The following is a 26,836-nucleotide window of genomic DNA, read 5'->3' as shown; positions in this document are numbered from 1 at the left end:
CTGACATAAAATTTTGAAATGAAGGTAACCGCTCCAGTACTCCAGTAAGTGTAGGCTCACCTGAAAAGCAGGAAGCACTCTCATGTAAAATTAAAGAGTAGGGGCTTTAAACAGAAGAATTGGATGTCTCTCTTGTGACAGTTAATGCCAGAAAAATTACACTAAGGCCATGGGCTACAAAATAGAAACTTTTAGTGCGAAAGTCGCATATTGTAAATTTTGCGCAAATATTCGACATTCGATTCGGTATTCGGAATTTTTTCCCCCATTCGATTCGATATTCGATTCGACTTGAAATATTCGGATTCGCACACCCCTACTTTGAGGCACTTCGATCACTGCACATGTCTACGCGCTCGTGCCTACAGCACGTGGCAACCGCAGTAACCAACGAAAACTTGTGTGAGGAAAACGGAGAGGGGAAGGTTTCTCCTCCTCTTCTTCACAGTGAAGGGCAAAGACGTGTGCAGAAGGCTTTCGTCGCCCAGAGACTTGGTTAAATAGAGGCGACCAAACAAATGTATTCCGTTAAATCGAGCGCAAAAATACATTGGCGTCTATGGGGACGCCTACGAGCGACGGAAATTCTTCGTTAAACAGAGGATTTCGTCAAATTGACGTTCGTTATTGAGAGGTTCAACTGTATAGTGCGGTTCTTGGCCGAGTCTGCGTTCGTGTTCCAGAAGTCAAAGCTTGTACGGTGCCGTAGCCTTTAAGCTTTACACGAGCAAGCTTTCCCGGAAGGAGCATTCTGAAACACCCACAAAGCGCAAGAGCGTACCAGATTAACGTGCCTATTTTTGCACTTCATTGCCTATTTTGGCGTTTTTGAGTGCATAAACTCCTGCATATCTCCTTCGTTTTTAGTGCCTAAATATCCGGGCCTTACTAATTACCAAAAATTATGGGATTTTAGGCAAAAGCAATCCTTGTTGAAAGCCATTCCATATCTAACAAGTCCTGAAACACACGTAGCAGAGTAAGCGTTTGGGCTGGTTGGTTCATATTGAATTAAAAACAATTAAAAACCCCCAGTGTTGGGTAGGACAAGGACAGAGGATAAAAGGACAAGGACCGGCACTGAACTGCAACCAAGTGAAGTTTATTTTTTTCTTTCCTTTCGAGCAAACCAGTGACACCCCTCTCACCCCGCAAAAACGTGGTTTTCAGGAAAGGGGGCGCGCTGGCATCACTTCCCAGGAAAGTCAATAATCCAGAAGACCCGGAATGTACAATAAAACACAAAACTAGGTTCACCGGTTGCAAACGGAATGTCGTGTACAAAATTCCTTTAGGTTGCAAGAAATTTTACATTGGGCAAACGCAGAGATGCGTCAACGTCAGGTTGCAGGAGCATGCCAGGCCAAGCTCCCAATATTCAACTTTAAAAGATCACGTAAAAGATTGCGATGGTTGCAAAAAACAACCCCCAGATTATCGCGGAACGCAAATTCTTTTTCACGGGCATGGAAGAGGGAAGCTTCTTTATCAGGAGGCTAGGTACATTCGAGAGGAAGGGGATAATTGAGTTAGTATGGCATCCATTGATTTCACCAAGAAAATAGAAGAATTTATCAACGCACGAAAGAAAAACAACAGATAGGCAAGCAGATTTGGAAGAACTTGTTTCTAGTGTATAGCGCTCTCTTTTGGTCGGTTTTTGCGGGGTGAGAGGGGTGTCACTGGTTTGCTCGAAAGGAAAGAAAAAAATAAACTTCACTTGGTTGCAGTTCAGTGCCGGTCCTTGTCCTTTTATCCTCTGTCCTTGTCCTACCCAGCACTGGGGGTTTTTAATTGTTTTTAATTCAATCTGAAACACACACGTGCGTTAAAATATCCATTACCAAATTTTGATATGCAAATGAGTTGAAACAGAAACTGCGGCGACTGGGAACGCAGGGTGCACAGCGCTCATTTCACGTCAGAGGGCCACGTCCATTGGAGTGATGGAGATGATTGGAGTAGGTGCAGATCTGCTGGCCAGATAAGCCTCTGTTGGCGTAGAGGCGCGCTTTTTCGGTTTCAGCTCATTTGCATACTGAAATTCAGCTGTGGATATTTCACGGCACATGCTCTTTTCTCGATTTTTAAAAGATCAAATGGCTTTCAATGGTGATTGTCTCCCATTCTGTTATCTCACTTTTGTCCAAAAGTCCCTATATAAACCGTATTACATATACCTATTTAACCGTAGACTAAAAATCCTTCTGAACAAAAAGAAGAAACTCTTCAGAAGGGCCAGGCTCAAAAACAATCCTAACGATTGGAAAACTTATAACACACATGCCAGTCTTTACAAAAAAGGATTACATTCTCATGAAGCTGAATTTTTTTCTTCCGACCTTCCTGCTGCTCTCTCCTGTAATCCAAGAAAGTTCTGGTGCCTCATTAAGCCGGCTCAACGTGAACGAATAATGCTTAACGACGGTGATAATTTACCCACCCACAAGGGCTGCGATTTATTTAACATCGCTTTTTGCAGTGACTACTTGGACATTGAGCCTCCCAATATTCCCCACCTAGCTCCCCTTGGGTACGCTGACATGCCTCAGTTCTCTGTTTCGCGCATCTGTCACCTCATTGATTCCCTCAAGCTCTCCTCCTGGATTTGACGACATCAACTCTAAAGTCCTCAAGAGCACCAAGCACGCTTCTAGCCACTTCCTAACTGACATTTTCAACCAATCACTCTCCACTGGCAATGTACCTAGCAACTGGCGGATAGGTAAAGTCATACCAATACACAAAGGTGGCTCGAAGTTACGCCTTCTTAACTATCGCCCCATAACTCTTGTTAGCACCCCATGCAAACTACTTGAACACGTCATATTCTCAAATATAATGGACTTCCTTGAAGCTCGTTCATTCTTCTTTTCGTTTCAACATGGATTTTGTCGCGATCTCTCCTGTACTACCCAACTAGCTTCATTTATTCGCGACTTATCCAATCACCTCGATAAAGGCATCTATACCGACATAATAATATTAGATTTCAAAAAGGACTTTGATAAAGTTCCACACAAATGGCTAATCGCTAAATTATCTTGTCTAAAGATTCCGGACACCCTTCTCTTATGGATTACGAACTACCTGTCTTCAAGCAAGCAATAAACATTTGTTAATGATAACTGTTCCTCTCTTTCTCTCGTTACGTCACGTGTTCCACAAGGCTCTGTATTAGATCCCTACTACAGTCGAACCCGCATACAGTCAAACCTCGTTACAGCGAAACGCGATACAGTCGAACCTCAATATAACGAAACCCACGGGGACTGCAATTTCTTTCGTTGTATCGAACATTTTGTTGTACCGAATTGAAGGTCACGGATTGCGACCTTTGCGAGGGTGCGCGCTGTACATAAGCGTCGATAACTCCCGCTACGACGCGGAAACGTTTTTCGTGAAAAATGACAACAACTACAAATACAGCGCCAAAGTGCACCTACGGTATTTTATTCTTGCGTGAAATAGCCGGTTATACGCGTCTGCGTCGTGCCTAGAAGACGCGGTGTCACGCATTGTTCGTACGCCGCCGAAGCCTCCGCAGCTTTCTCCATATCGTGTTGCGATCTCCCGCAAACCTTCTACGTCTATGACACTGCGTTTTCCGTAAGGCTCTCCGTTGCTATGGCATGTTTGTCCCCATCAAGAAATTCATCTAGGCTGATTTCTTCACTTACGCCGCCACGCGAACGAAGCGTTTCCCACGTGTGCGAAGGCGCCTTGCGTCTCGTGCTCTTTTTACTTGGCTGCAACCGGACAGTTCAAAACAAGCGCGAAAAGGAGAAGGAGAAGCCTCCGAAGAAAATCCCTAACCTTCCAATGCCTCAGACTTCCTTTTGTAGGCACCAGATCCCTCCCGACCCTAATCGCGCGTGCCATCTTTCGCCGCGGGAACAGGACGCTGCTTGCGCCCTTTGTTTTCATGACCCTAAAGTCGGCTTTGGGGTCATAAACCTTATCTTGTTCTTTCGCTGTATCGAGGCGGTGGCTGAAAAGTGTTTCGTTGTAGCGGGAGTTAAAATACATTGATCTCTATGGCCCTCTGCCGGGGAATCCAAATTATTTCGCTCTATTGCGAATTTCGTTATATCGCGTTTCGTTGTAACGAGGTTTGACTGTATAACGAAATTCGCGATAAAGCAAAATAATTTGGATTCCTCGGTAGAGGGCCATAGAGATCAATGTATTTTATCTCCCGCTACAACGAAATACTTTTTACCCGCCGCCTCGATACAGCGAAAGAACGAGATAAGGTTTATGGCCCCAAAGCCAATTTCATGGTCACGATAACAAAGGTCGCAAGCTGCGTCCTGTTCCCGAGGCGAAGGATGACACGTGCGATTAGGGTCGGGAGGAATCTGGTGCCTACAAAAGGAAGTCTGAGTCATTGGAAGGTTTGGGATTTTCCTTCTGAGGTTTCTCCTTTTCGCGCTAGTTCTGAACTGTCCGGTTGCAGCCAAGTACAGGACGAAAGGAGCACGAGACGCAAGGTGCCAATGCGCGTGTGTGGGAAACGCTTCGTTCGCGTGGCGGCCTATTTTCTTGACGGGGACAAACATGTCGTAGCAACGAAGAGCCTTACGGAAGACGCACTGCCACAGACGTGCTTGGAAGGTGTGCAGGATCACAACACGATATGGAGAACGCTGCAGAGGCTTTGGCGGCATACGAACAATGCTAGTACGTGCACCTAGGCACGACGCAGACGCGAATAACCAGCTATTTCACACAAGAATAAAATGCTGTAGGTGCTGTTTGGCGCTGTATTTGTAGTTGCTGTAATTTTTCTCTTAGCGGGAGTTATCGACGCTTATGTACAGCGCGCGCCCTCTCGAAGGTCGCGATTCATGACCTTCAATTCAATACAGCGAAACGTTCGATACAATGAAAGAAATTGCAGTCCCCGTGGGTTTTGTTATATCGAGGTTGGACTGTACATCGAACTAGAAGGGGATCGGCAAATAATTCGATAATTCGATATATAAAACATTTGTATTTTAACTGACATTCACGTGTGCCATATTAATCACCATTTAATTGGGATAGTATGAAACAGGAGCTTACCGATTTGCATGAACGAGAGCAGAAACTGCACAAACTAAGCGGGCAACAGGACAGTTATAACAACATTTATTTGGGACAGAAGAACTCCGTGAGTTGGGCTTGTCTCTTGTTCTGAGCCATGAAGTCTATTACACTATTTTCGATCTTCTCGAGGCCTCCTAAATTAGAAAGTTCAGCTCCTTCTATTGCCCCGCAGCAGCGACGAATGGTAGTGAAAGCCGAAGCGATCTCGGCGGCTGTGGGCATGACATCGTCGCCGTTAAGACCTCCCAGTGAGCCTTCATCGCCGCTTGAATTGCCGTCGTCACCAGCAACGTCTGCTATGATGTCCGCATCCATCATCTCTGCCACAACGTGCACATTGTCGTTGGCGCTTACAAAATCATGTGCCGTCAGATCAGTGGGAACTGCTTCTGGGAACTCTATGACCTTTCGAAACTCGTTGTCCAGAGCGTACTTGAAGTCGTCATCGTCGTCCAAGGCATCTGCACACGCCTCGTCTGCAACTGCCATGAAGCCCGCTTTGCGAAAGCAGTTCGCTACTGTTTCGCGCTTGACGTCATTCCAGGCACTGGTCATCATTTGTATGGCACCATACCTACCAACTCTCCCGATTCATCCGGGAGACTCCTGGATTCGGACCAGTTTGTACGATTGTACGGCCGAGAAGCAAATCTCCCGGAAAATGCAGTTTCCTTCTCTATATATCAAACGCCTGCTTTTTCTCTGGGCACATAGACGAAAACGTCAATCTAATACCAGCCAAATTGCCATCAGCATCGCTGCCGCTTCCTATGTGTTACGGAGTTCTGGTCATGGTTCGGTCATTTCCTCCATGTTTTCGGGCAACAAAGGTGCCCTTGCACTAGGTGTTTCGACCTTGAGTACCTCGCAAAGAGAACAGAGACATAGTTTTGTGTCCTCGCGTTCTTTTGAGAAAGTGTCATAGCCTTGCCACAGCTTGACACCCAGATAGTTTCTCGGAGAGGGCAAAGTCTGTTGCTGCAAAACTTGTGCCCGATGGGCTTGCTGGGGTGAAGTGTGCTCCTGTTATATATGCAAATAAAAGCCACCCAACATCGGCTTTCTCCGACCCCCCCCCCCCCCCCCCCCCCCCCGCCCGCCCGCTTTTGAAATCTCCCTACTTTGGATGTTCCCAAGTTGGCAGGTATGTGGCACCCAACAGGTCGATCTTGAGGTCCACACCTATTCGAAGATTAATCAGGAGGCGTTGAAGCAGACGCCTCCGGTAGCCTACCTTGAATGCCTTTAAGATACCCTGATCAAGGGACTGAAGCCTTGACGTCATATTGGGCGGGAAGAACCTCACTTCAATGTTCTGCAGCTGGCATGAGTGGTGCGCCGAGCAATTGCCCAGGAGAAGGCATACGCGACGATTAGACCTACCCAACTCGCTGTCCCATGCTTGTAGCCACTCCGAAAACAGCTGCCGCGTCATCCATGCTTTAGTGTTGAACTGTATTGGACGGGAAGGCTTCTGCAGTTTTTGAAGCACCGTGGAGCCTTTCTTTTTCCAATCACGAACGGGCGGAGTTTGCAAGACCCGTCCATGTTTGCTGCTAAAAGGAGAGTCACTGGAACCTTGCTGAGTTTCCCTCCGTGACATGTGCTGCCACGAATGTCGAGAGTCTTATTCGGAACCATTTGCCAAAACAGACCAGTCTCGTCCGCGTTAAAAATCTCCGCAGGTGAGAACTTCGCGGAAATTTCCGGCCACTGGTCCGACAGCCATTTCTCCGTCTCCTGGGCGTTCGCAGTTCGCTTTCGCCTGAAATTGTTCTTCCGACTATCTCGTAGCGGTCCTTGAATCTCTGTAACCACCCCGTACGGCCATTGAAGTTCTCGTCGTGAAAGGCCACTGCGAAGCACTTGGCTTTTTCAATCAGCGTTGGTCCATCCACGGGAAGGTTCCTGGCCCGGATATCCAGGAACCATGCGTACAGCGCCTTCTCGATCCTTTCAAACGCCGGCGTCCTCAAGCGGCATGCTCCCTTGCGAGATTGTCCTGCTGGTCCTGCTGCTTTCATTCTCATGTCTGCCTTGTTCCGGAAAAGCGTACTCAGCGTGCTTCGTGGGATGCCAAATGCTTCTGCTACCGAAGACTTCTTTTCTCCATTCTCAACACGTCGGATGATGTCGAGCTTGGTCGCGAAGTCCACGTTCTTCCTTTTCTTAGCATCCATGGCTGCCTCATTCGTGCCAACTTTGAAATGGCGACGCCTACCAAAGGAATGCTCCGACGCCAGTCACCACTGCGCACGTCTCGGCCACGCACTGCGCATGGCCGGCATGGACGATTCCATTGCAGGTCGCATGCTCGGGGAAGGTAGCATGACGCATGACCCCGTGATTTCTCACTTCGGAGCGTATGAAACAAAGCTCCGTGGGGTCACTAACTTCTCCCGTTGGCAGCCTGCCCTCATTTCCAACTCTTTTTCATGTGGATGACTGCATCCCTAATCTCCAAGCCGCACTTTGTCCTTTTCAGTCGCGAAAAATGTGCGGAAGTTACTAAGAGCGCGTCATAGGATTCCAGCGGTAGTGTGATATAGCCGATGACAGCGGTGCCGGCTGTTCGATATAGACGTACAGCACGCCTATACATTTATATGGTATTTTCAAGGGGATGTTTCGGATGTTCGATATAGGCAATAATTTGATATAACCGGGTTCGATATAGTCTGGTTCAACTGTATTCCTAATCTACATTAATGACCTCCCAACTAATCTCTCATCTCCAGTCCGACTATTCGCCGACGACTGTGTCGTTTATAAATATATTGTATCTTCCGAAGACTAAATACTCCTCCAATCAGACCTTAATCTTATCGACTCATGGTGCTAAACATGGCTGATGCCACTAAACACATCTAAATGTTCTTACCTCCACGTCGGGAGACACCAATCTCTGTACCCTTACAAACTCGGTAACACCTTAGTTTGTCACACACTCTCCTACAAGTACCTTGGTCTTCATATCACGTCCACCCTTCAATGGCCCACTCATATTAACTACATCATCAGTGACTCAAACCGCTGCCTGGGTTATTTCCGATGCAACCTCCGTCTTGGTGAAGTTGCAAAATTTACGTATACCTGAGAAGGCGCTTGCTTCATTTCTATTTTACTGGTCAGTCAAATAGGTTTCTAATACGAAAAGCAAATAGGAGTGTCCTCTTTAGCATAACCGGGTTGTGCCTAGAATAAATAATCAATTTTGTACAAGAATCAGTAATCAGTTTCGTACAGACTAGGACTCGAACTACATATAGGCTAAATTTTCGTTTATTTTCATGTCATTCTCATACACATTAGCAATGCATGCTAAGAACAGTGCAAATTCCATCGGTGATTGAACCTCGGAAAACACAATCTGGAGTTTCCTTCAGGTCCCTGGTTGACCTTGTGTATTGCAGAACGCGACAAGATGCGTCTTTTTGCCCCTGTGTATTGTTTGTCAATGCAACGTAGAGTAGTCATACTCAGGTTGGGGATCGTGGGCAGAGCCGTAGCGACGGGTGTGCGAGAGGGGTAGCCGCCCCGGGCGTCCTCGGGGGCGCCGAACGGCAGGCCCTGGCAGGTTGGTTGGACAGGATAAGGCGGGAACGGAGGAAATTTGAATTTACGATCTCAGCAGTGCAAATAAGCGTTTTCATTTCATTGTTTACAGGGCTTCTGACAGCAGTTGGAGAAGGGGGGGGGGGGGGGGGGTGCTTCAGATTTACCCTGCCCGGGCCGCAAACTTGCCTCGCTACGGCTCTGATCGTGGGGAATTCCTCTTTGTGTTGTTTGCAGGGTGATTGCCCTGCAGATCGTCTAAGAAACCTTTGGATACTGTAACCCTAACAGAAGGCATGCATACCCATACCAAGAGAGAAAACAGCTCAGATTAGGTAACGTTAGTTGTGGAAGTCGTCTCCGTTGATATAGGGAAACCAATTGTGCATGGTTGCTACGAGTAAAAAATGATTGGATTCTTCAGCATCAGCACACGTAAACAAAAGCCGAGCTAAGAATATAGTACTCATTTGTAACATCATTCCTTTATTATATTATGCAGGGTGTTTCACGTAAGGTGATACAAAATTCTAACTGGCTACGTACTTGCCGGAGGATTGTCAGACTTCCGGCAATTACCTTCTGGAAAATTTTGCCACCATTGAGAAATACTTTGGACAATTTTTAATTGCGGAAAATTTATTTTTTCAATTAAACTTTGAAAATTGCCAAGCGAACCTCACTTTTTTACAGAAATATGAACTCCTCCAGGGGATAACCACAGGCCAAAAAAAAAAAATTAGTACAAATTCGGCTTTAGCCCCGCCTGCTTGATTGTCACAAAGAAAAGCCCACGGTATTTGAGGGGAGAGGGGGAAGTGTTTCCGCCTTTCGTTTTACCTAGAGTTTTACCTTCCTTTGCGCCGCGTTGGCCTTGATGCTGGTGACAACCGTCTTTATCACAAAGGCCAAAACAAATGAAGGCGGGGACACTTTCTCATCTAGACTTAGATTTCGCGTACGTTTCTCTCTGTGAAAATCGAGCAGGCGGGGCTACAGCGTAATTTTTACTAATTTTTTTTCGACTATTTCTGTTGCGATACTGTGCATAGTCTTTGCTGGGTCTGCGGTTATCCGTGGAGGACATCATATTTCTGTAAAAAAAAAAAAAGCAAGGTTCGCTTGGCAATTTTCAAAGTTCAATTGAAAAAAAATAAATTTCCCGCAATTAAAAATTGTCCAAAGCCTTCTGTATTCTGGTCTTTCGCATTGCATGATATCGAAAAGCTTCCGTAAAACGTTTCTTCCATCTCCAATGTCCTTGACTCTTGCGAGTGAACATGTACGCGTCCTTACATATGTGGTTTCCCAGCTAATAGTTCTTCTTATGAAGTCACAAAAATGTGGTAGTTAGTAGTTAGTTAGTTAAATAACTTAGTAAAATAAAAATAAAAACAAGGTATTTCTGTAACCATGTCAACTGTTTTACATGGCATATCGTACCACCAAAAATGCAACAATGCAATTCACCTTCCTGAAGTTGTACAAGTTGATGCATAACTTTCCCATCAAGACAAGAAGAAAAGAAAAAAAAGGGTGCCGCGGAAAATGTGTGATCAACGGCATTTCGACACGACGGAACTACGGCAGACGAGGACAGTACGGAAAGGACGTAAAGGCACCACACCGCCCTTTTTCCGTATTGTCCTCGTCTGCCGTAGTTCCATCGCGTCTGAAATGTCATACCAACCCCACACTGCGCTGTTAGTCAGCGACATTTGTTTGTGTGATATACACTAACACAACTACGTGGGGGCTTGAGTGTCTGCCCCACTGCCCCTCGGAACTTTATCATGCTGGGGCAAGGTCCCCTCCAAGCAGTCTATCCAGCTGACACTCAGGACGAACGTTTCGCGGGATATCCTAACGGTCGCGTGTTCAATGTGTAGACAACCTCTCGCTCGTCTAGATGCTCAAAACACACGACTGCTCTGGAGCATTTTTACTTGGCGACTGCTGCTCCTCCTTCGAGGATGTACAAGATATTAGATATACATGGGTACATATGGTCACATAAACAGTTCGGGTGCCTCTTCTGAGACACGCGGCGAACTGGTTCTTCCTCTTCGGGCTAGAGCGCGCGAGTACAACGTTATGAGTATTTGGGTGTCATAATTAAAAGCTATGTAAAATTGGCTAGCAAACCTGTTCTAAAGCTATACTTGATGACCTTGGGTGTGGAAAGAGAATTTTCGATTTTGGGAGTGGTAGTTAGTAGTTAGTTAGTTAAATAACTTAATAAAATAAAAATAAAAACATGGTATTTCTGTAACCATGTCAACTGTTTTACATGGCATATCGTATCACCAAAAATGCAACAATGCAATTCACCTTCCTGAAGTTGTACAAGTTGATGCATAACTTTCCCATCAAGACAAGAAGAAAAGAAAAAAGGGTGCCGCGGAAAATGTGTGATCAACGACATTTAGACACGACGCAGCTACAGCAGACGAGGACAATACGGAACGACCGGACAATACGAACGACCGAGGAAAAACAAGGAGAATGCGCATGCGTTGACATTTCTTCGGTTGTTGTACCTCATGTCTCATTGTAAGAGAGAATCACAGGGGAACGCTACAAAGCTGTTGTTCAGAGCTTGGCTCTTGAGTGTCTCTTTGCTTGTATTTCTGACATTCTTGCAAGGTTTCCACAGAGTAACCTATTGGCTTTGGATCGAAACAACTGTTGTGGACAGAACAAAAAATCGTAGCATCCTGCTTTTGCCCCTAGTAAGCAATGCGTGCGTGTACTATGAACGCATGCGGCATTTTGTACAACAGCTGTTTCGTTGTAATCTTTTTGCTACGCGATGGACAACCAGCTCTGTTGTCAAATGGCATATAGAACTGTATTCGTTATTATTATAATACTTATCACAATGAAACTGCAATTATCACAGTAGGCTCGAATCATAACAATTGCGCCCTTCGCTGCGCATGACGAATCAACTTCGGTCGCCCAGTATCTTAACTGTATTTCAAGTACTTTTTGAAGTATTTTGTACTCTATCTTAATTGCATTGTAACATTAATATTTATTATCTTATCTTAAATACATTTTTGAGTATCTTGTACATGTCTAGCCCAGACTGTTGTCCGACATCAGCCCCATCTCATCATCGTCTCTTTATGTGTGTGTGCGTGTGTAGATGGCGAGTTTTTCACTGTTGTTGCGGACAATGGTCGCGAATACCCTATTACTTTGTGCTACGAAGCATCTTCGTCAAATATAATACAAGCACTTGTTCGTCAGCACCTGTGGAGAAGCCTTTGCGATTCTGATTGTACGGCTGAACAGAAGATGCCTAAAGGAAGTTTCTAATATTAAAATTGCCAAGATAATCTAACAAATAAATGCTATTGCTCCTTGCTAATTTGTTCTTATGATCATCGTTATTTCTGTAATTCCAGATGACATCTTCCTCACAGTATTTATGGTAGTAGTTGCTGTATTTAAATACTATATTTATATATTGTATTTAAATACTCATATTGAAAACTATTTATGAAGAGTATTTAAATACCCCTTTCAACAAAGTATTTTGTATTTATATTTAAATACTCAAAAAATGTATTTATGCCCATCTCTGGACAACCACAAAACGACGGTCATTAGGGTATCAGGCATGATACTGAGTTCCCTATTTCTCCCTATTTTTTTCATCAACATCAACTGAGTTCTAAGCAGTGCGCATGTGTGGAGCAACACGCATATTAATAAAATGTTCAGTGTACAGCAGATGTGTTTTTGTATTGTCAACGGACGGCACTTTGAAAATAGAGAAACTCACAATGCTGCGTCTGCATTACGGGGAGGTGTCATTGTCGCTGCTTTGTTGTCACTTTTATCGTTCGCTGCCTTCGCACCCTTCGTTGTCGTAAAGCCACGTTGGAGCTCTCTTACTTATGCCCAGTCCGGCCGTGCTGCCAGGAGGTTTTGCCTGGGTTTCCTCCGACGATCACATGCCGGTACGGTTTCCTTGGAAGTCGGCCTAGGACGCGCGCTGTTGCGTTGGTCGTGACAAGCGGCCCGCCCTCAGCGAGGCCAACTACGTACGGCAAGCAGAATATGACACACACGACCAGCAGCTTTTTTACCTAATGCGCAACTATATTATTTCGTGAATATTTTGAGATTTGGGGATTTCAACTTGTGTACAACCTCGTAATTTAGAACCTGATCTAATTTATTCTCTCACGACAGCAACTCTGTCCGTTGCTTGTGAACATCTCAAATCATAAAACAGCGTAATTTGACGGACTCCCACGAAAACAAAAATCATGATCTCTGTTTTTCATCATCTCATCTGTTTGTGTAAGAGTACTGGGGTCGCCAGTTCAACGGCGTCGAAACTCACATCCCCATTTTTTTTTCTTTATCACATCACATCACATCACGAAAACAAACAAACAAAAACATTCCGAGGATACACCGCGAAATATGTGTTACGGAGTGGCTGATTCCAAAACTACATCGATACCATATTAGTTAGGACACGACCGACATATCCTGAAGCCGCTTATCCATCGAGCATTTACATCCAAAAGATCACCAAGTCCACCGTGCGGTTACATCCATACCGTGCCGTTATAGCCAATGAGCCGTTGCATCCAATGCGCCGTTACGTCCACCGATGGATATAACAGCGCGTTGGATGTAACGTCTCGTTGGACGTAGCGACCCCAGACCGGCGTAATTACTATTGCCCAGAGAGAAAAGAATATAAGCCAATCCCCTTCCCCAGAGCACGCGCGTCTTCCTTCCTTCCTTCCTTCCTTCCTTCCTTCCTTCCTTCCTTCCTTCCTTCTTTGTCTCGTTCCTTTTTCTTTCCAACTAGTTTCTTTGTTTTCTACATGTGGGGGAACTGAAGGAAGAACCGGAGCATGGAAGGAGGGGGCACCACGGTAAATGTTTATTATGTAGGCAAGGGGAAGGAGTGCTGTCACATCCATTTTGCTACAAGGAATTTTTGTGGCACGATAACTATCTTGCAGTGCAAATGCAATTTCTTCAATTGAACTCTGGAGTCTGTAGACGGATCCTCCGTTTACTCACAAGTACAACGATCGCCTCACAGCTAACTGTGGGCAATCAGCGCCGCGTAATGCGATGGAGACAACTGAAATAAACTAGTGAAATTGACGACATTTTGTGGCGAAAGATCACACCTCTCGTCATCTCACAAAGCGGTAACACGAATCACAGCCAAATAGAAAAAAAAAAGTTATCTTCACCTTTGATGGCACTTTGTCACGGCCGCTACTATGCGGAATACGGACAGGTTACATGGCGTATAATCGCAGACTTCTCTATTTTACTTCGGTTATGCCATTCCTTTGATTGTTATCATTTTGTGTGCGCACTGTGAGTTGAACTTTCAATTTTTTAACAGAAGTGGTAATTTCATAATTCATTTCATGAAATCCTGTTTCTGTAAGCTCTATTGAGATAAAACTGCCACCGATCGGCACGTGAACAGACTCTTCACAGCTGACTGCAATTATTTAGTATTTGCGTCCATTTTTTATGATGGTTGTTTGACCATTTTGCATTTGAGATATATATTTTTATATATCTCAAATATATTTTTTGCAGAGTCTTCGTCACACACTACGCGCGCGGCAGCTACCCCCGTGCTACTCAAAACACGAAAGCACGAAAATCAACTCGCCATCTTGCACGACAGTTTTACGCGACAATCGAGACAATCGTACAATGGCATAAAGGGGAGACCCAAGGTCAAAGGGTCCAGTCGACAGCTGTCCCACGCGTAACTGTTTCTCCCTAATGGTGTCATCCACGGAAACCGGGACAGTGGCGCCCCGCCGTAGAAAGCCCGTAAATATATTCAAGATGGCTACCCTGAAACCGTAGCCTTAAGACTCTCAGTCACTACCAGTGCTCTGATCAATTAAATTGACTGACGGTATGCTTGTAACACGTGTTTGGCACTTCTGAGGGTGGTGTGCAGGAATAGTTGATGTGTACATGGAGGTTTAGCTTGGTGTAGATTGCTTCTGGCTAACTCTCATGTTTTATAAAGAGACTTGATCAGCCCAGTTTTTATAAGTTTAAATTGAAGCCCGTCATTCTTTTTTTATGCTGCCACATGAATTGGAGCTTTTTTGTGTTTTCCTTTGAATTGACCAGAGTGGTAAATTATCTTCTATGAGAATACTGAAAAATTTCCCAACTTTCTGATCCATTCTTCCACAGAAACAGAGCTGTGTCATGGTAGAGATTATATAGAGTTGGAAACAATGCATTGAATGACTTGGTCTATCACTCATCAGTATGTTGTAAATGGGGTAGATTATCCATAGGGTCTGACTTTTTTGGGTTAAATGCTTTTCCCAGATTGGATAGGGAGTGAAATCGGGTGCTACTGATACGTTCAGGTGTTATCAGGTTATTCTTGTTCTTCTTGTTCTGCAAGCGGCCCACAGTTGAAGGTGCATGTATGGTGAAATATGCATTCCTCGCCAATTATTGCCACAAGCAGCACATATTGTGACATAGTTTATTGTTGCACTCAAATAATATGTACATGAGACATGTGCAAAGATTGCTACTAAATAGTGCATGTCATATGTGACACGTGATGGGAATTCTGGGAGAAGTTGAGTTTGACCCGAATTTGTCTGAAACTGATTCGGGTGGGACTAATCGGGAGACATCAGGTTTAACCCTCAAAAGTAATACCCTAATTATACAGTATGAGTGTAAAATAGGAAAACACACACAGATGGAAGGGTGGACAGCACCTTGAGAAATGCTACCTGCTTAAAGGCTGTCCGTACGTAACCTATGTTTATTCCTATTTTCAGAATGTCAAATTCACACACATTACTGGCCTATACTCTGAGTTGATAGCCTTGAGTTCTAGCGGTCAGCTGTACCAGTGGAAATGGGCAGAATCTGATCCATACAAGCATCCGGATGTAAGTTGTTTTTATCTCTTGTGTCAGCCTTCAGTTCCAGTTGCCATATTTACAGTATTTTACCACATATAGTGCGAAGCCGTGTATAATGTGAGGTGACATTTACGGGAGAAAAGCTACATCAAACCTGTGAATAATGCAATGCAGGATTTTCGCATTCCCCTATTTGAGTAATTACAACTATGCAAATCTGTGAAAATCTGTAACCTTGTCTGTAAGATCTTCAGGCAGTCACTGGCACAGACCAGGGTCTGTCTTTGAAGCCTTAGTCCATGTCAATGCATGAAGAGAACTGTCCATCCATTGCTACCCTTGTAATCACTGGCCGCAGTTCCTGCCTTCCGACCCATTTGCTGTGCAACTGTCTGTATTAGTGATGCAGCACTATAGAGAAATTGACTACTGATACTATCGATAGCTTTTCAAAACAATTGATAGTCGACTATTGCTAGCATTATCAATGAAAAAAACTATTGTTTACCATCGATAGTACCCTGTTGATAGTGTTGAAAAACTCATCAATAGTTTTATGATAATCGACTATCGATAGTACTGTCCTTTTGGTTTTTCTTTACTATCAATGGCTAGATTTGGTTCTCACAATCGATGGTTTCGTTCCCGTATTCGTTTTCACACTGGCACAATGACAATCAAAACAGAATCACGTGCGACGCAAGTTCTTTCTGTCTAGCTGTAATGTATGATATAGAGCCTGAAGTTTTAGGGTTTTACCCGATTCTTCCCCGAATTTGCACCCGGAATTGAAGGTTCACTCTTTAGGGTGAAACCCGATTTTTACCCTGCAAATTGTCTTCAAATCTTGCACTACTTGCCCAGAAAGAATTGCTAATTCGTAATTTTGAGGAAGGGCTATACACTATTGCAGTGTATCTTGCCTTCTCCAAGGCCTTTGATTTCATTGATCATTCGTTACTTCTGCAAAAGCTTGAGCGTTATGGGGTTCGCGGTATCACCCTTTCTTTACTAGTTTCATACCTGTCAAGCAGATTACAATATGTTTCAATAGGCAATCACTCCTCTAGCGCGCAGAAAATAAGCTCTGGTGTACCACAAGGTAGTGTACTTGGACCGCTCTTGTTTAACGCCTACATAAATTATATTGTCAATGCCACCGAACTTGGGGAGTTTTACATATATGATGATATAGGATGACACCACTATTTATTTCGCAGGCAGAAACTTGGTAGATGTTGTGAAATGTGCTAATAATGCACTGACTGCTGTGAATGAGTGGGCTATCAAAAATCGTTTTCTAATCAACAGTGACAAATCCAAAGCAATATTATGCAAGGCAATAAACAAACCTGTGCCCCCTCAGATAGACATTGCTCTGGGCGGTCAGGGGATTGAATTTGTTCATTCTGTAAAAAATTTAGGTGTGTTTTTTTCTGCAGACTTGTCCTGGGATACTCATATTGAGCAGATATGTAATAAACTATCAAAAGTGTGTGGCATCATGCTGAGAAGCAGATCTATATTGCCTAAGCAGATCAAGTTATTAATATACCAATCCCTCATACATTCTGTTATTCGCTATTGCAATCTCGTGTGGAGTACTGCCAGCTCACATAACCTCAGCAAAATACTACTTCTGCAGAAGAGAGCTGTTAGGAGCATAGAGGGAGTGTCATTCTCTGCCCATACTACATAAACATTTAAGGAATTACATATCAAAAGAATAAATTCCTTATCAGATTACGTATTAGTTAGATCGTATCTAAGGTCTGTACGCGAAAATAACAGTACATACATGGTTATCATTGTGTAATTTACACAGATCCGCTGTGCGACCTACCAAGCAGAGCAATTTATGGCAAGTTCCGTTTCATAGGACGAATTATGGAACACAGTCTTTGAGTTACAGAATGGCGAGAGTTCTCAACCGTTTCTTGCTTGCGAATATTAACATTTACTCTGCTTCTCCCGCGAGCCTTCGCGATATGTTCTGAGTTCTACAAAGAGGTTTTTGTTCCGTGTTTCCATCACACTACTGTACAACATGTTGTAACCTCTGTATATATCTGTTAGCATCAGGTCTTCTTTTTTACCATTGTACAGTGCTGAAACTTAATGCAATTCTTTGACTTGCTGCTGCGGAGGGCAAATGCAAGGTGTACTGGCCTAGTCAAGCAGCGTTTGCTGCTTTTTGGCGTACCTCCTCCAATTGTGCTATAGCGCAAAAAGAAAATAAATGGAAATGAAATGAAATTCCCCTCATTGAGATGTCTGGATGTCTGTAGGAATGCACTAACTTGCTTGTTTGGCAGCAAATGCAGTTACATCACCGTTTGTACCAAACCACTACAGTTGGCTTGAGTAACTGAGCCCAATTTCTCCACGAATTTAGCATACAGGAAGTTTTTTCACCTGCATTCGCATGAATTTAGTGCACATGTTTATTTACCCGATTTTTACCCCCCAAATTTAGAAAAAAATATTTCCCGAAAACTTCAGGCTCTATGTATGAATGATGCACTGCAAGCAGCGAAAGAAGATGCTCATCATAATCATCGCACTCATGAGACTGCAATGCTGCAGTCAATCCAATTAAGAGAGTATCACGTGACCTTGTAGTTAGTTCGAGCGGCATTAGAAGCTCAAGGTCAGCTTCAGAGGGAAAGCTGCTCTTAGTTGTATTGTAAAACTTGTAAGAGTGAGGCATTAGGGAGCTTTAGTACATTGGAAGGTGTTCACGATAACAGTTCGGAAAACATGATAAGCCAATCAGCCTCTTTCTTTGGAGCGAGTAACATCACATTGCTAAGCTTGGATTTGATAACCTCTTTTATCGAATCGTTTTCATATAATTAGTCCGATGCACTAAAACTCGCAATTTTTTTTTTTCTATTTTTATCTGCTCCTCGATAGTTTTCCGATAGCCGACTATCAATACTGGCAAAAGGGCTAAGGTGCAGGCCAGCTGGTACATGGCGAAAAAATGGAACCCGAGAAAGGGACAGAAGAGGGACGACACGACACGTTCTCGAACACAGCAAGCCCTTTATGACAGAATCACCTACGTACCCAACAACTTCTGAATTGGTGGCGAGCGAGCAACCGACGCTACACTTACACAATTCCCCCTTGTGACAATCTCTTTGTACTCCTTTAAGGGGGTACGCAAGGATCAACTCGAAAGAAATGACAGAGAAACGGATTTTCTGGAAATAACATTTTTGGTGACAAAAATCTGTCTTCTATATGATCCCAAAGTATTTTTGCTCAAATCCGCCTCAAAGTGCCCCAAAACTTGTTTTTTCTGAGGCATGGTAGCAGGCAATATCACGAAAATGACGAAAAGTCGTCGCTTTTCAAACAGCCGTGTCTTGGAAACGACATCACCGAGCGACGTCATCTTTGCACCAATCGACAGTACTTTTAGTCCTCTTCAAAGTTCCCGCACATCCGATCTTCTCCAGTGAGAAGCGCTCTGACGAAGAGGGAAAGTTGCAAGGCCCCGAAGCGAGAAATCCGTGCCACGTGATTTGTGCGCGCGTTAAGATTGGCCGCTCCTCGGTTGCCCTTGCCAACCGGCTCCCCTGGCCGCCGGAGCGTCTGCTCTTTCTCACGACGGAATTGTGATCGCAACTTTTAGTTCCTACTTCTTGCTGTGTTTTTGAACGTGGACGATTCTTACGATGGACAAACGAGTTTTGAAATGAAAGTATGGCACCGTCCCGCATTTCGGAAGCCGCAAGCAGAAGCTGTCGATGACAAAGAAGAAAAAGGCTTCTGTGCCGGAATTCGAAAGCGAGCGCGTTGTTGACATGTTTAGCAGTGGTGCTGTCGTCGAAACACGACGAAATACTTCTTTTAATGTTATTGTCGAAGAACTATCCAGTACTTCTTCCCATACTCTTCTGGTGGCTGTGCCATTCACGAGCACAGGTCGCACAGGCCAAGTTCATTTGGAGTAATCACTGGTGTTGCCGGTGGTGCGCCGCAGGAGTACAAGCGTCGTTGACTTCAGTGTCTGGCACTGAACCAAAACTTAGGCTAATTCGTGAGGATCTCGACCATTGGCATTCCCAAGATTTTCTCCAAGGGGTTTGCCCAAGTAGGGGGGGTCAAAGCTTGCAGCCCCTCCTCTCCCGCGCTCGGTACGCCCATGATCCCAACCCTGAGGAACTGCAGAACCCCTACGAGCATCTGTTTTGCGAAGGTAACAAGAGCTAACAAGCTAACAAAAGCAAAAGCTAGCAAAAGTAGAACACAGCGAGTCTCCACAGCCACTGACCCCACAGCCACTGACCCCACAGCCACCGACCCCACAGACACGACGCACGCGCACATCACGCAGAAAACACCGTTGACTATCTAATCACCAGCCTACCATGCAGTCAACAAACTTTCTACGAATGCGAAAACTCATGGAGAAATGTAGCCGATACCTACATCATCTACGGATCTACATCCACCACCTGGCTCACAACACAGTACCTAAAGGCCTCACCCCTAAAACAGTTCCTGCATTAGGAAAACTGACACCTGAACTAGAGCTAGAGCGGGCATCAGCCCTTAACAGCACAGCCCGTACGTTTCTAGAAATATTAAAGAAACAGTGCCACGCGCAACTCGCTACGATCCAGGCCCATATGAACAATATCAGTCTCACCGACGCGGAGGCTAACACTCTCGAACTACACATTCAACAACTCAACCGCGAGCTAACTAACAAGGAACACTCAAAACTCGGAAAACCTAATTCCAACAACGACACGTATACCGGACCCACTAACACGATACACGCAGCAGCCGAACAAATAATTTCCAGCACCACAACCACAACTCTCCGCAACATCGCTGAGCCACCCCGAGAAAACGCTGACGCAAGCACTGTAATAGATATATCACGCTCACTAACCAGCGACGAACTACAAGTCCTCTCTAGGGGGTTAACATTCTGCCCTACACTCAATTCTGTTAACGAATACGAAATCCACAAAGACATATCAGATTTTGCGAGACGGCTACGCCTTAGAGAATTCTTCGCTCATACAACACAAGAAAACAATAACGACCTCCGACTACCATCAACCTGGACACCAAATCACGGCCGAGAACCCGCATTAGACCTGTACATTAAACAAGTAAGCAACGACATCCTTCGCGGTATTTCCCAAAGCTCGCGTGGTCACAACCTCACTAAAACACAGCGTGACATCATCAAAGCGCTAGCTGACAAAGATGATATCATTATCAAGCCCGCAGATAAGGGTGGGAGTATCGTCATCTGGCCCAGAGATAAATATATTTCTGAAGCTCATAGGCAACTCAACAATATGCAACACTACCTCAGACTGGACCATGACCCAACAAAGGAGTACACGGCGCTAATAACCCATACCATACAGGACCTCCACGAACGAAAGCTCATCACACGTGATGACCTCAGATATCTCACCCCATCAAACACAGGCGCAGGTCGTTTCTATTTACTGCCCAAAATCCACAAGGTACACGCCAACGAGCTCTATACGGCTGACATCCCCGGCAGGCCAATTGTATCTAATAACAACACACCAACAGAAAGACTCTCGAAATTCCTGGACCACTATTTAAACCATATTCCGACAACACTGCCATCGCATGTACAAGACACACCCTACCTCCTCAGAATAATCAGAGATATAAACAACACTCGTACCTTTGGTAGGGACACAATACTAGCCGCGCTGGATGTGACATCACTGTATACTAACATTCCACACAACGACGGAATCACAGCCCTCTGCAATACCCTTTCTGCAACAAACACCAGAAAAGACACGGAAACCATACTCGCTCTAATGGACTTGGTCCTTAAACTGAACTACTTCGAGTTCAATGGCGAACACTACCTACAAGTACACGGTACAAGTATGGGCACACCTGTTGCACCCACATACGCAAATATCTTCATGGGGTTCTTAGAAAACAAAAGTTCTCAGCGCCCTCTCATTAAAACCCACGGTGTACCTTCGATACATCGATGATATACTGATAATATGGGAACACGGGGAACATGAATTTCAAAAGTTCGTAGATCTACTGAACACCGCGCATAGCAACATAAAGTTCACATCACAACAGTCAACTCAGTTAATTAACTTCCTCGACACCACAATATCACTAGACAACGGCAACCTCATCACAACCCTGTACAAAAAGCCAACTGACAAACAACAATACCTTCACTTCAAGAGTCACCACCCGCGTCACTGTAAGGTTGGAATTCCTAATGGGCAGAGTGTAAGACTACGCAGAATTTGTTCAAACGACACAGATTACGCTGAGAAGCTTGACGAACTCTGCAGTACACTTGCCCAAAGGGACTATCCAGACTCCCTCCTAACCGAATTCCGTCGCAAGGCACTCACACTCGATCGAGACGAGGTTCTGGAAAACCGAAAAAATCCTGACGCGTGCCAAATAAGCTTCATCACAAGATATTCCAACACACTTCCAAACATCAAAGCCATTCTACAGAAGCACGAGCCCCTCCTCCAAAGCAGTGACAGACTTAGCAATATATTCACAAATCCCATACAGGTGACATACCGACGCGCAAAAAACCTGGCAGACTCCTTGGTTAAAGCCAAAATCAGCAAAACAAGCACCCCGTACACGGGAACACAACCCTGCAACCTCCCGCGCTGCAAAACATGCAAGCACGTTCAACACGCTAACTCCATCCAAAGCACTGCGAGCAATTACACCCACCCCGTTAACCACGCATTCACATGCACAGGCTCCAATGTCATATACTGCATTGAATGCGGCGACTGCTCTATGCAATACATTGGTGAAATCGGCCAACAAATGAACAACCGCCTTACCGGACACAGAACCGACACGTCCAACAAACTCCCCAAAGCAGTCGCCGAACACTTTAACGTTCCTGGTCACAATTTTGACAACATTAAACTATATATTCTAGAAACCGGGTTTAGATCCACATGGGACAGACGTGATAGGGAGTCTTATCTCATATACAAGTTCAATGCTCTTCACCCGTCCGGTATCAACAAATCACAAGGCACCCTAGAAACACTTCACAAATAAAATATGCTTTTCCCTTCTACCTCCGTTATCATCTGTTATGTTCTGCATGGCCACTGCTTTCTTTATTGCATGCCACAACTTTGCATTACAAATATTTAAAAAAAACAAAAAAAAACCCTTTGCTGGTTCTGGAATTCTCCCCACGTAACCACTAACCTCCTTATCTTATGCCATGCTTGCCAATTCTTGCCTGTTGTCCCGTTCCGTCCACGTGTTCGTGAACCTTCCATTTTTCTGTAACCGATCTGTAGCCTAGATCACTACGTTCACATAATCCCCTCCACACTCTAACAAAGCAGCCATTCACTCCGGCTGTAGAAGCCCGTACGGAACCTTTCTTCCCTCCGGGCTGTTGACCCACAATTCGCATGAACCTTTAAACACGTCACACCTAACCCTTTAAATACCATGCCAATGATGAGGACGGTGCCCAGAAGAAGAACAGTCTCTGTTCGAAATATCGGCGGCTTGTGTCCCTTCCTACATTCTTCCGGTTCGCTGGATTTCTACCCAACTAACAAAAGCACGAGTTTACTATGCCTTGTCAGACTTTTGATCAAAGGCAATAACAGTCAAAGTGCATCAAACAAAGTGCCAGGATGGCAAGGGAACCTGTGCACAAAAGGCTACACTGCTGAAGCCTTCTAATTTGCAGTAAAAGTAGCGTGAAACTTTGCGCTTCATTCTCTCAAAACAACTTTTCGCTCTACCTGCTCCGCTTCTTCTCAAACGGATATCTCTGTAACGACTCGGTCTATATTGATGCGGTCTGTTTTCTTACAATCACTGAACATTCTTTTCGGTTCGGGACCCTGTGGTGAGACTGTTAAAGGAGTACAAAGAGATTGTCACAAGGAGGAATTGTGTAAGTGTGGCGTCGGTTGCTCCCTCGCCACCAATTTGGAAGTTGTTGGGTATGTAGGTGATTCTGTCATTAAAGGGTTTGCTGTGTTCGAGAACGTGTCGTGTCGTGTCCCTCCTCTGTCCCTTTTTCGGGTTCCATTTTTATCAATACTGTACTACTGATAGCACTATCGATAGTTTTCTTTCTATCGTTAGTTCTATTCTCATACAACTGTCGATAGTATTAACAGTACTATCCATAGTTTTGCATCACTAGTCATATACTTTCGTATGACACCACCATTTTGTCAGCGCTCCCCTATATATGTCAGCACAAGAGTTTCCTCTTCAGGAAGCTCTTTGTTTCTCAGAATGCAATGTGCGTCTTCGTTGACACAAGGCTATCTTTTTCCAACTCCATTCACTGACAAATTCCGAGCAACGTCACCACTTCCATGCTCTTCCGCAGAGTGTCGAACATTTCATTGGTTTGGTTCAAGTTCGGGTTTCATGAGATTTGGTTCCGATTCAGGTCCAGGGTGACATATGTATCGGTTCACGCCAGTTTGTTGTCTAGAACAGTAGTATACAGTAGAATCTCGATGATGTGATCATGGATTATATGAATTTCGGGATGATATGAGTCCTTTCCGGTCCCGGCCGGAATGCCTAGTCTTCCCATGTATTACAGTTCGGTTGATACGAATCGATATCTTGCCTTTACGGATGATATCAATGATCCCCCGTGTCGCACGCGTGTGCGCGCCTGACATGCTCCTCCTCATGTTTATGAAGAGGGAGAAAGATCCTCACCACAAATTCATCTCATTGGTATAGAGGGAGGAACCCCACGTGACCAACTTTGGTCTGTGAAAGAAAATGTCTCGCAAATGCAAGGCCATGGTGAATGATACGAACAGGCAAGACGCTGTGCGTATCTTCCATGCTTGCGGCGGAAGTTACGGCAATCCTGACGACACACAGCATGGCAACGCTACGCAAGCACAATCGGTTGTGATCACCGCATATGACGATCTTTCACTGTTTTCGCCATACCGTCGACGTGACGTAACAACTAAGAGTCAGCCAATCTGGATCATGTTTTCAATGGCGGTAGCCATGAGAACCAACCCCCGTCATCTGTGAGAAGTGATTGAACATTGCCGCACTCTAAATGGGAAAACTTTAAAGTAAAGCACAAAACGGTCCCATATCGTTTTCAAGACTAATTTTCTGTAAAGCGTGTTGGACTTTTTATCTACAGATTCAGGTCTACGGGTTCCAAGTTAGCTGTGTGAGTTTTGAATTCGCAGAACGGGGAATCGCAGTAGCAGACAAATTCTCACTTTATATGTCCATGTAGCGAAGGAAGGAGAGAAGGCAATAAGCAGGCCTTATGCATCTAGGTGGCGTTGGCATGACACCCTCGCCCGCCTCGTCATGAGGAGATAACAGAAGCGTTCTTCGCGGTGGGTGATTCACTCTTCGGAATTAATTTGCTGAAAATTCGCTCCATCCTTCATCTACTTCAAGGAGGATGCCAGTGACCGCACTGTAACCAGTATCCCGCATCAGATGGACCATTATAAGTGGTATTCCTATACATTGTTCTATGGCAAAAATATTGGGGGTCGGGAAAAGCCGCATTATAAGTAGGGCCTGACTTTTTCTGGTTTTATTTTTGGCCAAATTCGGGGGGTAAATATCGGGTGATATTTTTCATTTGAAAATTCGGGTGTATTCGGGTTAAATCCCGTTACGGCATATTCTGTCGTCAGGAATTCGGGTGTATTCGGGTGATTTTTTTTTTGTTTAATAAAAATTTGTCTTAACATGGAACTAATGTTTAGCAATGTTATCAAACTTTATTTTAATGCACGCTTATGAGTGTGCCATGCGACCCGGATGTTTTCGGGTAGATTCGGGTTAAACCCCAATTTTACAGATTTCATTCAGGGGGTAAATATCGGGCGGATACGGGTTTAACCCTAAAAAGTCGGGCCCTAATTATAAGCAGTCCCGCATTGTAAGCGGTTACTTTATAAGTGGTCTCCACTGTAGTGAGATTTCTTTAGATTTTTAACTTTACTGGAAAACTAGTACAGTAATAAGTTTAGTATTTCTCGTTTGCGTTTGTGCACATTTTCCTAAAGGAGCATACTGTGCATATCACAGTTATGGCTGACTGCCCTCTATGCTATGCTATGGTATGCTATAGAAGTGTGCTATTCCTTTTTCAGAACCCTGTAATCCATCATCCTAAGACAGTGTCTTTAGGTCTCCTTGGTGAACGCTGTGTTCTGGTAGAAGGACGATGCGTGCGCGCTACAGTAGTAACAGAGTCTGGCCGTGTGGCTACATGGGTGGACGACGCGTTAGGGCCTGCAGTTTCCCAGCGCCTAGAGCATCCAGCCCAAGTGTTTCCTGAGCTCCAGGGAGAACCTGTTTCTGCCCTCTATGTCTGCTCCCTGTACACTTGCGTCCGCCTCCAGTCAGGGGCTCTCTACTGGTGGTAAGGGTCTTTTACACAGAACTTGGTCCCTTTAATACTGTGCCATGTATGACAAGGAAGAACGATAAAGGTATTGTAGAAGCACTGTGATAACTTACAATTTCCAGTCAGAAGCACCTTTGCCAAATCATACTGCTACTGCAGCACTCAACACAAAATGTTCTTCCTCGAACACAGATTATTTGTGAGTGTGTTAATCATGTAGTGCCGTATTCACTTGGATAATTTGTAGAGCCCCTAGTTTTCCCGCGAATCTGCGAAATTTTGTGGAATTGGCCATGTCTCGTGAAACCTGCGGTTTCCTTCAGAGTCGTCTGTTTCTTTTGCGAAATATTTTATGTGTTATGGAATTATGTAAGGATTTCAATTGCGGGTTGAACCCATTCAGGCGTGACTGGAATGCCTGACACCACCGATAGTGCTGGCTCAGACACGGCTGAATGTGGCACGACGAAAAGGCAATTTAACGACAGCAACGCCTGGAGAGAGACTGACGGGGTTGAGTCTAGTTTTCTTTGCGCACTAGAAAGTTACGAAAGGCTGGGAAGGCGAGGTATTAGTCAGTGTGCAATCTTAGGAGAATGCTGCACTTTTTCTGCTTGTTTTTCTTTACCTGCAGAATCCTGTGGTTTTGTAAATCCCTCTTCACGGAAAGCTAAATTTTCCACCGCAAAAAGCTAGGGGCTGTAGCAATTTGTGCCATTGCATAATTTGCGTACCCATAGTTTGGCACGGAAAAGACGGAGAAGAAAAAAATAAAAGAATGGCATAATTTGTACCCCTGCAGTTCCACGCACGGGTATCTGTTATTTGCTAGACATTTATG

General features: G+C 44.7%; 1 protein-coding gene across 3 annotated transcripts in view; it reads left to right on the top strand.

Moving 5' to 3' along the window:
- Nucleotides 1-26,836, top strand: part of LOC135388521 (E3 ubiquitin-protein ligase UBR5-like) — a 272,129-nt gene that overhangs the window by 37,297 nt on the left and 207,996 nt on the right. For all 3 annotated transcript variants that reach the window (XM_064618109.1, XM_064618108.1, XM_064618107.1), the window contains exons 9-10: nucleotides 15,477-15,590; nucleotides 25,739-26,010. In XM_064618109.1, coding sequence (XP_064474179.1) covers nucleotides 15,477-15,590; nucleotides 25,739-26,010 — 386 coding nt within the window. The remainder of the gene's footprint in view (nucleotides 1-15,476; nucleotides 15,591-25,738; nucleotides 26,011-26,836) is intronic.

Source organism: Ornithodoros turicata, chromosome 3, assembly GCF_037126465.1.
Source record: "Ornithodoros turicata isolate Travis chromosome 3, ASM3712646v1, whole genome shotgun sequence".
NCBI lineage: Eukaryota > Metazoa > Arthropoda > Arachnida > Ixodida > Argasidae > Ornithodoros > Ornithodoros turicata.
The sequence above is the reverse complement of the archived record's forward strand: the minus strand, read 5'-3'. Positions and strand labels throughout refer to the sequence as shown.